Source organism: Siphateles boraxobius, unplaced genomic scaffold (assembly GCF_051911475.1).
Source record: "Siphateles boraxobius isolate OS27281-9 unplaced genomic scaffold, OSU_SipBor_1 25, whole genome shotgun sequence".
Lineage (NCBI taxonomy): Eukaryota > Metazoa > Chordata > Actinopteri > Cypriniformes > Leuciscidae > Siphateles > Siphateles boraxobius.
This window is the reverse complement of record NW_027508866.1, coordinates 20,162,501-20,176,117: the sequence shown is the minus strand read 5'-3', so window position 1 is coordinate 20,176,117 and position 13,617 is coordinate 20,162,501. Positions and strand designations below refer to the sequence as shown.

Below are 13,617 nucleotides of genomic sequence, written 5' to 3'. Positions count from 1 at the left end.
TCGCCACTTTCGCCGCGAGCGAGCCCATCGCCGACACCCCTCTGTTTGAGCCGCGTGTTAAGAAAAAGCGCCGCTCACAGAGGCTTCCTGAACCTGAGCTCAGTGACATCACGCCGAGCCAGTCTCCGCGTGCTTCACCGCCGCTCTTGTCTTCCCCACCGCCGGTTCAGTTCACTCAGCCGGACCCACACCCCTCTAGCAGAGCGGTGGGCCTTGTGACTTTCGGCGCGTCCGAGGACGACGGGGGAGTAGATGACTCTTTGTCCATCGACGCTGCATCTGACGACTGGCCGGGCTCCACTTTCGACCCCGCCCCATCGACGCTAACTAACACGTGTGGGGGCTCCTCTATGGATACAGAGATTGTCCGCATCCTCTCGAAGGCCGTGGAGGACCTCGGGCTCGATTGGTCTTCTGCCGAAGAACCAACCCGAAGCCGACTGGACGAGTGATTTCTGCAGGGGCGCCAACAGGCCCCTCGGCAAAGGCCTTCTCCTTTCTTACCGGAAGTTCACGACGAACTCACCAAGTCATGGAAAGCCCCCCACTCTGCGCGTCTGAAGCCTTCTTTTTCTTCGTCGCTCTCCTCTGTGGACGGCGCGAAGGAAAGAGGCTACGAGGGAACGCCGCCCCTCGAGGAGGCCATGGCCAATCATCTCTGCCCGCCCTCCACCACCGGATGGAAAGCCAAGGCTTCCCACCCCTCGAAGCCCTGCCGCACTACTTCGGCTCTCGCTGGTCGCGCCTACGCCGCCACCGGCCAAGCTGCGTCAGCGCTTCACTCAATGGCGGTACTTCAAGTGTTCCAAGCCAAGCTTCTCCGCTCCCTGGACGAGTCTGGCCCCGAACTCTTCAAGGACCTACGCAGCGTGACTGACATAGCCCTGCGAGCCACGAAGGCCACCGCCCAGTCTATTGGCCGCGACATGGCTAATTTGACTGTTCTCGAGCGCCATTTGTGGCTGACTCTGACGGAGATGAAGGACGCGGATAAGGCCCCGTTTCTCGACGCGCCTCTCCACCAGCGGGCTGTTTGGACCGGCAGTTAAAGGTTTCACCGAACGCTTCACTGAGACCCAGAACGCTTCACAAGCTATGCGCCATTTCCTGCCTAAACGCTCCAGCTCATCGCAGAGCAGACAGAGGCCGCCACAGCCGCAGCGAACTAGAGCAGCCCCCACCGCCTCTCAGCCCGCGCCTCAGACTGACGCTCGACGCTGCTCGCGCTCCCACAACCGCAAGCCGCCTCCTGAGCGACGGGCTCCTCGGCCCAAGATTGTGCTGAACCCTGAGCCACGAAAGCCTTCCTAGCCACAGGAATGAGAAGAGAGTCTCTCTCTATGTCTCGCAAAAGCCGGACCACTCTCTCTGCAAAATCTCAAACATTACCCAGTCCCCGTACAGGCGACTGGAAATGTCTATACAGAAGTCAATGAGCCAGTCACAGAGCTCGCTCACCTGCAAACAAACGCCGTTTTTACGGCGACACACAGAAAACACAAAAAGAGTCTTTTTCTGCCTGTGTCACTAAGGGTTCACATGTCCACAAAGTGTGCATTCCCAGATACTGTCAAAACAGTGCCAAATTCATTCCCAGCTCAGGCTGCACGCCCCATGAATGTAGATCACGTGCCTACGGTCATGTACGCACCACTGCACACAAGCACTGTTCACACAGTTATGAATTCATCCCCAGTAAAAGCGGGAAACATTATAAAAGTGACGCGTGTGCCTACCACTGTCTATGCACCCCCACTTATAAACACTGTCCCTAGAGTGTCAAACACAACCCCAGCTCAGGCTGCGAGTCTTACAGACATAGCGCGCGCTGTTGTAATCACACACGGGCCCATTCACTCAGCTGCTCAGCGCGCACCCGCGCCTCTGAGAGCTACGAGCTCAGGCGATTCGCTGGCCGGGTCCCTACGTCACAGCGGCCCGCCCCTAGCCTGTATTCAGCCCATATCTGTACACGCAGCGGCATGGGAAAACATTCCAGATATGCCGAAATGGGTGTTGAATATAATAAAGCACGGATACTCGCTCCAGTTCGCTCGCAGACCACCACGTTTTACGACTGTGGTCGAGACGAAAGTGAGAAAGGAGTGTTCGCATGTTCTACGCACCGAGGTGCGCAAATTAATTGAAAAGGGCGCTGTGGAAACTGTTTCCCTCTCTATGAGCGGGGCAGGTTTTTACAGACGCTATTTTCTCGTCCCGAAAAAGGATGGCGGTCTCCGCCCCATCCTAGATCTCAGACACCTGAACAAAGCACTAATGATTCGCTCGTTCAGAATGTTAACAACCAAACATATCCTAGCGCAAGTACGCCCAGGAGATTGGTTTCTCTCAGTGGATCTGAAAGATGCTTACTTTCACATTCCAATAGCGCCTCATCACAGGCCTTTTCTGAGATTCGCTTTCGAGGGACAGTCTTACCAGTACACAGTACTTCCGTTCGGCCTGTCCCTGGCTCCCCGTACATTCACGAAATGTATGCATGCAGCACTTTCCCCCTTGAGACGAAGGGGAGTGCGAATACTGAATTATCTCGACGATTGGCTGGTCCTAGCACAATCAGAGAGTCAGTTAATAACACACAGATCTTGGATTATCAGCCATCTAGAATGCCTGGGTCTAAGAATCAATTTTGCAAAAAATATACTATCTCCCAGCCAGAAGATTTCTTTCCTGGGAATAGTTCTAGACTCGATGCAAATGACAGCTCGTCTCTCATCAGAGCGCGCGCTCACCATCCAGCGCCTTACAACATCATTCAGGGCGGGCGCGCGCGCCCCCGTCAAGCTGTTTCAGAGGATGCTGGGTCTCATGGCCTCAGCATCGGCCGTACTCCAGCTAGGATTGTTGCATATGCGTCTTCTCCAACGCTGGCTCAAGAGCCGCGTCCCTGCTCACGCGTGGCGTTCGGGCCACCTTTTAATCAGAGCGAACCACGGCTGTATAAAAGCCCTGACGCATTCGAAAGCCGCCGACTGGTACCAGTCAGGCGTGAGTCTGGGTGTGAACACAAGGAGAAAGATGATCACAACAGATGCCATCAAAATAGGTTGGGGGGCCCTTTACGAGGGCAGGCCTGTCTCCGGCTTTTGGTCAAACCGGGGAAGCGCCTACACATAAACTGTCTGGAGATGAAAGCGGTCGCTTTGGCTCTCAGAGCCCTGCTTCCACATCTAAAGAACAAACACGTCCTGGTCTGAACGGACAACATGACGGTAGTGTCGTACATAAATCGCCAGGGTGGACTCAGGTCGAGCTCCATGCATTCAATGGCCAGGAGACTCATCTTATGGTCCCAGCACAACTTGCGCTCACTGAGAGCAGCGCATGTGCCAGGCGCGCTGAACCAAGGGGCAGACATGCTATCCAGAGACAAGATTCTCCAAGGAGAATGGGCTCTCAACCCGCTGACGATTCAGTGGTTATGGAAAATCTTTGGCGAGGCGGAGGTCGACCTCTTCGCCTCCAAGGAGAATGCACACTGCTCTCTTTTCTTCACGAAAAGCACGGACGTGCTCGCCCAGAGCTGGCCGAGCCGCCCCTTATATGCTTTTCCCCCGATCGCGATGCTGCCACAGGTCATCAGTCGGGTCAGAGAGGAGAAAAACGCAGTGCTCCTGATAGCCCCACTCTGGAAAAAAACCAAACATGGTTTCCAGAATTGATGCAAATGCAATCTGCACCACGGCCGATTCCACTGAGGCCAGACCTCCTCTCGCTCAAAACTGCGCTCTTGCTGGCACTCGCCTCGGTCAAGAGAGTGGGCGATCTGCACGCGCTTTCGGCAAGCGCTGCCTGCTTGGAATTCGGACCTAATGACTGCAAGGTCGTCCTTAGGCCAAAACATGGGTATATTCCTAAAGTGCTCACCACTCCCTTCAGAGCACAGGTTATCTCCCTAACTGCGCTATCGTCTCCAGCAGACAAACACGACGCTAACCTACTCTGCCCCGTTAGGGCTCTCAGAGTGTATTTAGAGCGTTCTGCCCTATTCAGACAGACAGAACAACTGTTTGTATGCTTTGGCGGCCGTACGAAGGGTTCCGTCGTTTCAAAGCAGAGAATCTCTCACTGGATAGTTGAGGCTATAGCTCTGGCTTATGACGCCAAGGGACTTCAATGCCCCTGGGGAGTCAAAGCACACTCCACCAGGAGTGTGGCTTCTTCCTGGGCGTGGTCGAGTGGGATACCGATCGAGGATATTTGTGCGGCGGCGGGCTGGGCCTCACCGTCCACATTTATCAGGTTTTACAACCTACAGGTCCCGACATTGCATTCCAATGTACTATCAGCATGATGCTAGTAGAACTATGAGTTCGTATCTAGATTATGTATGTGCTTGTGTCACACTGAGCGCCTTCTAGCCGCTCTTTACTTTTTTCCCACATATAAAGCTCGCCTCTGCCGGCTAGTTGGATGATAACTTTGCTTTTTAGCTCAGGCACCTGCCTCTGCCTATCATAAGGCGAAGTTCAGCACGCACAGCGTTTTGCATGGTGTTCCCATAGCGTAAGCTACTTACGCAATAGGAGAGACCTCTCGAAAGGGAACGACTCGGTTACTAACGTAACCTCGGTTCCCTGAGAGGAGGGAACGAGTATTGCGTAAGCTGCCGTGCTTGTGCTTGGTTAGTTCGCTTCAGTCGTTTTAACCTAAAGAACTCTCATGACGGGGCGCCCAATATATAGCTCTTGGCCACGCCCATCTTGGCGGGCTCTGACGCGCGCGGGCGCGAGGTGCGCTCATTGGTCGCATTCAGAGTCGCCCCGTCATTGGTTCGAGCAAGTTGCCACAGCACAGCCAATGACCGAGCTCCTTCGCTCATTGCTGTCTGCTGTGCAGCTGCAAAGCGTTTTACATAAAGACTTCAATATTCTCGAGAAAAGGAGTTTTCCCATAGCGTAAGCTACTTACGCAATACTTGTTCCCTCCTCTCAGGGAACCGAGGTTACGTTAGTAACCGAGTCGTTTTGTTGTTTTGTTGAGTACTGTGAACGCCCGCAGAGTTTTGTGTATGGTGAATAAATGCCGTAAGCAGTGAACAAGATTAACGAACCCATCAAATTATGCACGTCTGGGAATTCATTCATTTCGACATGCAACAGATGCATATGTAATTATGCATATCCTCATTTTCTGCAACAGTCTTCGTCATAACAATAAATAAAAACAAACAAATATGTCTCTTGAAGTGTCCAAATTATAAAATAAGCTTTTATTCCCCCCCCCCCGCAAATTTTCTTGACAGCATGTGCAAGGCTTCTTAAATCCGTGCAGAAAATTATGTACAATATGACAAACCAGTGCATTACATAGAAACTTCACAGCAGAGTGTCTCACATGTGCCCAAGACCGATGGTCTCCATCTGAGAGTGAGGCTCGAGTATCCTGCATGTTTTAAACAACATATATTTAAACACTTTTTATGTGTTTGAAACATGAATACTGTAGATTGTGATATTATATACAATAGAATCATGGTTGGCATCTCATTCAATGTAGGCTACAAGAAAAAACATAGATGTGACGATACAAATATATGACAGTTGATGTTAAAGTTACAGTGGCAAATATGAAATGGAGCCTGTGAACAACCTTTTGAACCACACAGCAATAACTCTTTTCATGCCAAATTATAAGAAAAATTGTGTGTTGAAATGACAAGTGTATGAGATCAGTCAGTACCACATGAATACGAATCTTTACCATCTTTACCAATGAACAAGTGTTCAATCAAAACACTATTAACTAAATTAAATAAAAATAATTAAATTAAATTTAGTACTCATATTCTAAAACAGAGTTGATAAAACTGCTCATTCCCGCTGAATGTTATAAATGTTCACACTTGAGGATCGAGCAAAATTTCCAACATCTCTGCCACATATAGCATTCTACACTTTCATGTTTGTGGCAAAAACGGGAGCATTAAAAACAAAATATCTTTTCACTGATGCCAAACAATGGCAACATGCGTAGGCCTACAATAGGAAAAGCTTGCAATGTAAGTTTCACATGTTGCACATGGTTTTAACAAAGAAAAATGAAAAGGGGAAAGAAATACTACTTTGAGTTTGTAGCAGACTCTGGTTAACTGTTGCACACAATTATATTGCAAAAAAAAATGCAAAAAACAGTCATTGGCTTAATGCAAAATTATTACAAATGTAAAAAAGCAAAGAAAAATTTCTTCTTTCCATTCAGAGTCAGTGCATTGCAAATTAAGGCACTGCATATGTTCATTATGTTTGATTTCACCCTTTGCTAAATGTAATTCAGTCTCATGTTTTGCATTTTGCATAATTTGCACCATATGTCAAGTGGTGTGCACTGTGGGTCTGACTGTTTCTCGGAAACTATTTCCTCTTACCTCTTAGGGATATATATATATACACAATATTGACTGTGGTCAACCAATGGTGTGAGTTTAAGGCGAGGCTGTCCTGTTTGAAAACAGTCATTGTTCAGTGTGGTGATGCTAATGGTGCATAAATTACACACTTTAGCCTAAACATTTAGTCAAGTAATTGTTTTTCTAACATTTACATATGGCAAAAACTTAAAAAGAAAAGTTGATGGCAGTCCAATTTTTTGATTCCAGACATTCACTGAGTCTGCAAACCATCTGGAATACCTGAGAAACACTGTGGCCATCAAGACGCTTTCTACCTCAGAAAGCATGGCAGGTATCACACTGAATACAGTAAATGCAATTATTTTGATAAAGCCATTATTTCAAACATAACTTTATATACACTTTAAGCTTTACATTTACAGTACAGGCCTTTTCCTCTTCATTCCTGTGGACAAAAAGCGTGAAAAACATCAGTGCCAAAAAGTTGCTTCGTGAACAAAAAGGAATGCGCCAATATTCATAGCCCATAATCAAAACAAATGCTTTGAACTGAAAACTGTACAGCGCTTCATCGAAACAAGCTCTAAAAGTGAGTTATTGGAATAGACCTCCATATATAAACCTGCTGCCAACAAGAGTGTATGGTTCTGATTACAGGACTGTAGATAACTCTTTACGATTCCAGGACAGGTTCCTGAGCCTTGCTATGCTGATGAGGAATGCCGTAGGGGTTACAGATTAGGGTCCGTGGCTGGTGGGATGTTGAGTTCAGGCTATAGATGAACCTTTGATGCTTTGCTATACAAAGCTTGACTCTCGTGGTTTGGCAAAATGTCCACCAATCTCGTGGCGTCTCAGTGGTTCACTTGAGTTCACATGCAGTTGAATTTTGCAGTGAACGCATGAAGATGAATCAAAGTGTCAAGCAAAGTGCTGGGTTCTCTTTGGTGAACCCAGACTCTGATCTTCATATTTTTGAATGTTCCTAGAGATGGTCCTGCTATGTGATCTCGGTGACCTTGGCTAGAGGTGAAGTATGAGTTGACCTGAGGGATGGAGGCTACAGAACCGCAGGCTTCAATCAGAGTCCTTCATATCTTCCTTCATGTCTTTGACCGATTTTCTCTTGAAGAATCCAGCCTGGAGGAGAACAAACAGTCAACATTTAACATCACTGAGCCATAGCATGTTTGCACTGAAGATGTGCAGCATAGGATGTGCAGAGGTGAGCTAACATAAGCAAAATAGTGATGCTTACCTTCCATAAAGCGAAGATAACAAGTGCCAGTATTAAAAGTCCTATAAGAATACTGAGGATAATAATCCATAGTGGGATTCCGCTTCGTATGTCTTTGGTGACTTGAATCCTCACCTGGAGTAAAGATGTGACACTAGTTACATTTTAAAAGCTAACATGGAGTATTAATTGCTAATTTAAAGGTGCTGTAAGAGATTTCAGCCATTTTGATAACTTAGCTAGTTAGCCCTTGATAGTAGTGATGGTAGATGTGACTAAATTCTGACGGCAAAATGAATCTTTCTCCTTTAAAAGTAGCCGTACAACCAGACAAAATACATATAAATTGTTCACTATAGATGTTTTATTATTGTCTGATTTGTTTTAGAGACAAGGGTGGGTTCACACTAGTAGTTTGGTTAGTTTGGTCTGGACCGAAAAAAAAGAGAAAAAAAAACTAGTCCCAGTCCGCTTAGTGTTAACATTGGCATTTTAACATCTAACCTAAAGGCATAGGGATATGTTCACAACCTGATTGGTTGGCTTTTCATGACATATTTCTTGACGGAACTTACAGAACATCCAAAACAATGCTGTTCTGGGCTAATGCTCTCGTTATATGTGCATAGCCTACATATTATGGTATTTTGACCAGCTAAGAACTCGTGAAGAGCTTATAAGATCTGTAAAGAGTCAAAACAGCGTCAAGAATCCCTCCGTCACACACACAAACAATCTACAGCCAGAAGACGAGGTTCTGATGACTATACCAAACTGTGATGTGCAACATGACGAGAAAAAAACAGGTATACTTGAGCATTCTGTCGTTTTTTAGGATCGCATCTTGCGACATCATGTTTCAGTCGAACCGCACCAGAGTTCGTTTGGAAGCGGAGCGACACTCATTTTTTAAGTGTCTCGGTCTGTTTGTTTGGTTGTACCCAACATGCCAAGTGTGAACACACCCTTAAAAGTAGCGATGAAACAAAAGTAGTGATAGATCTTCCAAATTGTGAAGTAGATCTGAGATAAATGGATTATCAAAAAAGAAAACGATGTAGGGCTGGACTTGGTTCAATCCATCGGTTGTAATGTAGTGATGTCCAACAAATTGTTCTTTTAAACCGGTTCTTTTTAGTGACCTGGTAAACCACTTCACTAAATTGTACTGAAATCCAAAAAAGTCTTAGGCTCGAGTTAGCACAGATCTAGAAGTTACTCAATCAAACTCCCTTTCTGACAGTCACCATGAGTATATGATTCTATGATGCTGGTTTTTACACACTGAACTGAGAACAGAACTTGGTCCAGCCCAAAATGCTGAGAACTGAGTGCCAAGGGTTTCATAAACAGGGGCAAAATGTGTATTTTTGATGTCTTTTGCTAAAAAAAAAAAAGCATAAAGTATAACAAATAAAAACTATTGGAAATATAACGGTGATCTGATGGCAGTAGTTCTCGAGTCAACATCAGTAAAATTACAGAAGTTCCCTCTCGAGTCACCAGTACACTGAAACAGTTCAGACTTGGACATGTCTGAACAACTGATATGGGCATTGTGTAACCTGAGCAGTTCACTGCTGCCTACAGCTCAGAACAGTGACTTGTGATGGGTTTGTGATAACATAATTTTAGGGTGATTCCACATGGATTATTCACATGACACTTAAAGATCAGGTAATTGGCTGGTACCAGGAACAATTCTTGTGTGGTTTTAAAAAGAAATCCCTTACAGCACTTTTAAATATAGACTGAGCCTGATGCAATTTTTAATTTTAATGGTCATGAATTTAATGTAAAATGCTGCTCATATTGATATTAGTGCAGAATCCAGGGCTGGCTTGTTTTCATACCTCTCTGGCCCTGACGTTATCATTTAACACAAACAGGTCCGTGTTCTTGTTCTCCAGCTTGGCATCGACACCCATATAAATGCTGGAAAATTCTCCCTATAAATGATATTTTTTTTCAGACAGCAAAGTATATTACTACAGCATACTGACAGATCATACATTGCAGAACGTAAAAGTTAACAATCAAGTGGAAGAGCGTACTTTGATGAAGGTGGGTCGCCACACTCTGAACGTGGTGTTGATCTGGTTGAAGTCTCCAGGAGGGATAGAGCAGCTAAATGAGACACAGGGATTTCTGTCTTCTTTACAACTCTGGGAAACAGAGAAAAAATGAGATGCGATCAGATACCCATTTCCAATTCACATATTCATAAGAAAAGCGATGCTTACTCACCAAAAGATAGACGCTCAAGGACTCTTTCTTAGTATTCACTGCATGAGGGTTGTCAGGCTTGATGAGTAAAGGGTTAATCCATTTTTTGGCATCACAGCTGATGTTCTATAAGAACAAAATGAGGCAGTTGAGATATTTCTGAGCCAGTCATGTACATAGGGCCACTTGAGGAATCTGAGCACGTACCGCTGTGTGCGTGAGATCTGTGAGGTAAAGCAGCACGTTTTTTGCAGATGTTTGATAGGGGAACATTATCGTGAGCAGCAGTGGAGGACTCGGCATTTCAGGTTCCCTCTCAATCTGTTGAACACAATCAGAAATCAGTCAGAATAGGGCTGCATGATTAATCGAAATTAAATTTCATGCGTAGCTTGTCAGTGCAGGACAGATTTGTGATCAGTAGTAAATGCTCCATCTGAAAGCCAGAGGCCGCTCTTGTGCAGAAACTCCAAATATGCCCCGCAGACGTAAGATAACGCACGTCGTTCCAGGAAATACCTGTGGGCATCATACTATTGCTGTAGCTGAATAAACAGAAGATTGAAATGCTTTGATTGATTAAACATGACTAATACAACGACTACGTACAACGACTACACGACTACGACAATATATGGTTTGTCTGAGTTTCACAAGGCTTCTCGGCTATTTTCATGATAATAAAGTATATTTATACTTCAATGCTAATCGACATTGCCTTTATCACTGTATAGAATCCTATGAAATAATATGATCTGTGTCTTATTCTGTGTAAGGAGCCAACTCATCTCACAGAAGGATGCTCAAATGTCATAATGAAGTGAGTAAAGTACAACATTTTTATATAAATGTTGTCTTTTGTAAGACAATAGGTTCATAAATGCTTTTCATGTTTGGAAAAATGTTTGACGCGTGTTGCTTTTTCAAATGCACGTTATAAGCGACTCAAACTCGCAGTGAAGGAAGTGATTCAAACTTTTTGAGTCTTACCGTGTAGCTGATTTTCACCTCGTCACCGATCACACTAGTGTGGTTGAAAAAATTGGGTATCGTCTCCTTCTCTTTCAATATGATGTGGTCCTCCTTCATGTACTTGTTACTACAATAAAAACATGAAATGACATTCTGACCAGTAGTTCTGCTGTATATCATTTGTACAAAATATGATATTTAATATAAAAACACCATACAAATAGTTAAATCTAGAGTTAACTTCAGTTGAGTTCAATTCTTTTGGTTTTGGCAAAGCTGATTGGTTGGTTTAAATAAGGCACTTACGAAATGAATCGCAGGTTGGCTTCATGCTTCACAGGGATGACAATACTCACAAAGTAGTCTTTCAGCGCTGAGTCTGACCCCTCACTATCACTGTGGTAAAAATATTAATTATATACATAAAAAAAATCCTTATTCTCTATTTGATCAAGTGAGTCAAACACAGTAAAAAGAAGATTTCATTTAAAACTTTCAAAGGAGTAGTCATGATCGTAATTCTTACGTTGTTGCAGTAACATTAATCACAATGTCCTTACGAATATGAGAGGGATTGGGCTCAAATTGGATTTTGAAGCTTTCCTATTGGATTGAAAACACAAACAGTGTAAACAGAATGAAATATAACAATGTTAATTTGATAGCAGAGGCAAATCTCACCTTTATATCAGTTTTAAGGAAAGGATATCCAACTGCACATACTATTCTGGTATTATTTGTTTCACAGTCCTTCTCTTTAGGCTGCAAGAAATTTAAACAGAAACTGTTTTTGTCCCAAATAAAATACATTTTAAATTTAATAAATGACTTGAACATTCACTGATTTGTTAGACCAAACGGCACTGACTGGTACAGTATCTAAAACCAAGTGTTATTTACATGATGCCATTACAGGTGACTTACCTCCAAACGGCACTGACTGGTACAGTATCTAAAACCAAGTGTTATTTACATGATGCCATTACAGGTGACTTACCTCAACTTTCACATAGTTGATATTTTCCGTGTGGCTCAGTGTAACCCTGGTATTATAAGCATTGTCTCCACTGTTGTGGACGTTGATGTTGACATAAAACTTCTCTTGGTTGCTTTTAATGAGAAGACTATAAATATACAGAAATAAGAAATAGACAAAGTCAGTTTGCATCCAACGCTCTAGTTTGCTTCTGTAATCCTGTTTCGTGCCTTGTGGTCAAATCCTAGGTTGACGAAAATGACAGGACAACCCAACAGTTTGCGAAAAAAAGCGCTATATAAATATTTGTGACCTAACAGGGAATATTTATTCTTTCAAAAGTCAACAGAAGGGGGCAGCAGACGACAGGAATTGACAAAATACATTGGAATACACCAGAAAACATTTACAATATGAATAAAACAGCCACAATGACATAGTCCTGTCATAATGATCTACATTGTCAATCCACAACAATAATTATATTAAAGACAGAAGAATCAAAAAGACATTTTAGGAAAATAACAAAGACTGATCACATTTAAGTTACTATTAATACCTTGAGATGTTTGCAGTGGCTTTAAGGTGTAGATTAGCAACACACTTGTCATCATTCCCGCAGTCTACTAATGCGATCTAGAGCGAAAGAAAATACAAAGTAAAGTAATAAAGGAAGACTTATTATGACAGGCTTGAATGGTCGTAAAAACACACTTCAAAACATCTTCATCCCTTTAAGTTTGCTTAACAATGATTGCCAAAACATTTCTAAATAATTTTCCAGACAGATTTCATTTTACACCCTTTTCAGCCCTTTAAGCCAAAAGTTTCCTGCAAATATTTGTGTCAGGAATTGTTTTCTTGCTTGATTGCTTTTTCTGAAGGGAGGACAAGAACAACAGAACTTCAGGGAGTAGCACTGCCAAACACTAGTGATGTCTCCAGGAAAAGCAGCTCTTCTTCGTGATAACCTTAACTCGTGAGCTGGCAAAGCTGTCAGCTTGGGAATTAGTGTGTCTGTGTGTGCAGAGAGATACAGAAAGTTAAGAAGAAAATAAAACATTGAATTACTGTATATAAGTAACCTCCAGTTCCTGATGGACTGGGAGTAAAAAGAGGACTTATTCCAGCCTATCACAACCCAACGCATTTAATTAATCCCCCACTATACTGTATGCATATTATACAAATGTTGCCTGCCATATTGTCTAATGTATGGTGGTTTTTAAACTGGTTAAACTAGTGAACCGCTAGGAGATTCCATTCCAAATTGGAGAAAAATGTCACAAAATATTAATTTGGTCAATTTAAAAACATGTCCCTTTATTCTACCAGCGTCAAATTGGTGTAACAACCCCACCCAGTGGCCAGAGGTGTCTTACCCAGACATTTACTCGTAGTCATACCTCATCGAGTAACCATGGTAAGCCAGTGAATGATTTTACTTCATTTTTGAAAGTAAACATCTCTAAATATATATATTATTTCTTATAATATACATTATTATATATCTTATAATATATATAACCCCACTTGGTGGGGTTGTTACACCAATTTGACGCTGGGAGAATGAAGGGACATGTTTTTAAATTGACCAAGTTAAGTTTGTTAATACATCTTTCATGCTCTATGGTAGGCAGGGTGGACATATAATTACTTGACATGTTTAATCTTAGTGATTTCTTAAGTTATTCACGACTGCCGGCTGTGTACGGGCGTTGTTTTGTAAAGCTATTTTGTATTGAATTCTATGGGAAGTCTAGCTTATTTTCCCCTAAAAAGGGCTGGTGACGAAATCGACGATTAAGTTCCCGGATGTGCCGGTAGTATGCA

The 13,617-nt window shown here is 43.5% G+C and overlaps 2 protein-coding genes across 3 annotated transcripts in view; one reads left to right on the top strand and one right to left on the bottom strand.

Moving 5' to 3' along the window:
- LOC143750170 (chondroitin sulfate proteoglycan 4-like) overlaps positions 1 to 13,617 on the top strand; it is a 445,241-nt gene that overhangs the window by 157,806 nt on the left and 273,818 nt on the right. The gene's annotated exons all lie outside the window — the stretch shown is intronic.
- Positions 5,205 to 13,617, bottom strand: part of itga1 (integrin, alpha 1) — a 72,549-nt gene continuing 64,136 nt past the window's right edge. The window contains exons 19-30 of one of the 2 annotated variants that reach the window (XR_013207121.1): positions 12,344 to 12,420; positions 11,806 to 11,932; positions 11,490 to 11,570; positions 11,335 to 11,411; positions 11,115 to 11,204; positions 10,827 to 10,935; positions 10,044 to 10,355; positions 9,858 to 9,962; positions 9,665 to 9,775; positions 9,464 to 9,559; positions 7,632 to 7,745; positions 5,205 to 7,513 (exon numbers count right to left, since the gene is read on the bottom strand). Coding sequence is in view for 1 of the 2 variants with exons in the window: in XM_077243055.1 (XP_077099170.1) it covers positions 7,451 to 7,513; positions 7,632 to 7,745; positions 9,464 to 9,559; positions 9,665 to 9,775; positions 9,858 to 9,962; positions 10,044 to 10,157; positions 10,827 to 10,935; positions 11,115 to 11,204; positions 11,335 to 11,411; positions 11,490 to 11,570; positions 11,806 to 11,932; positions 12,344 to 12,420 (1,164 nt within the window). In the remaining variant the exon portion in view is untranslated. The remainder of the gene's footprint in view (positions 7,514 to 7,631; positions 7,746 to 9,463; positions 9,560 to 9,664; positions 9,776 to 9,857; positions 9,963 to 10,043; positions 10,356 to 10,826; positions 10,936 to 11,114; positions 11,205 to 11,334; positions 11,412 to 11,489; positions 11,571 to 11,805; positions 11,933 to 12,343; positions 12,421 to 13,617) is intronic. The other variant, XM_077243055.1, reaches the window with a different exon arrangement.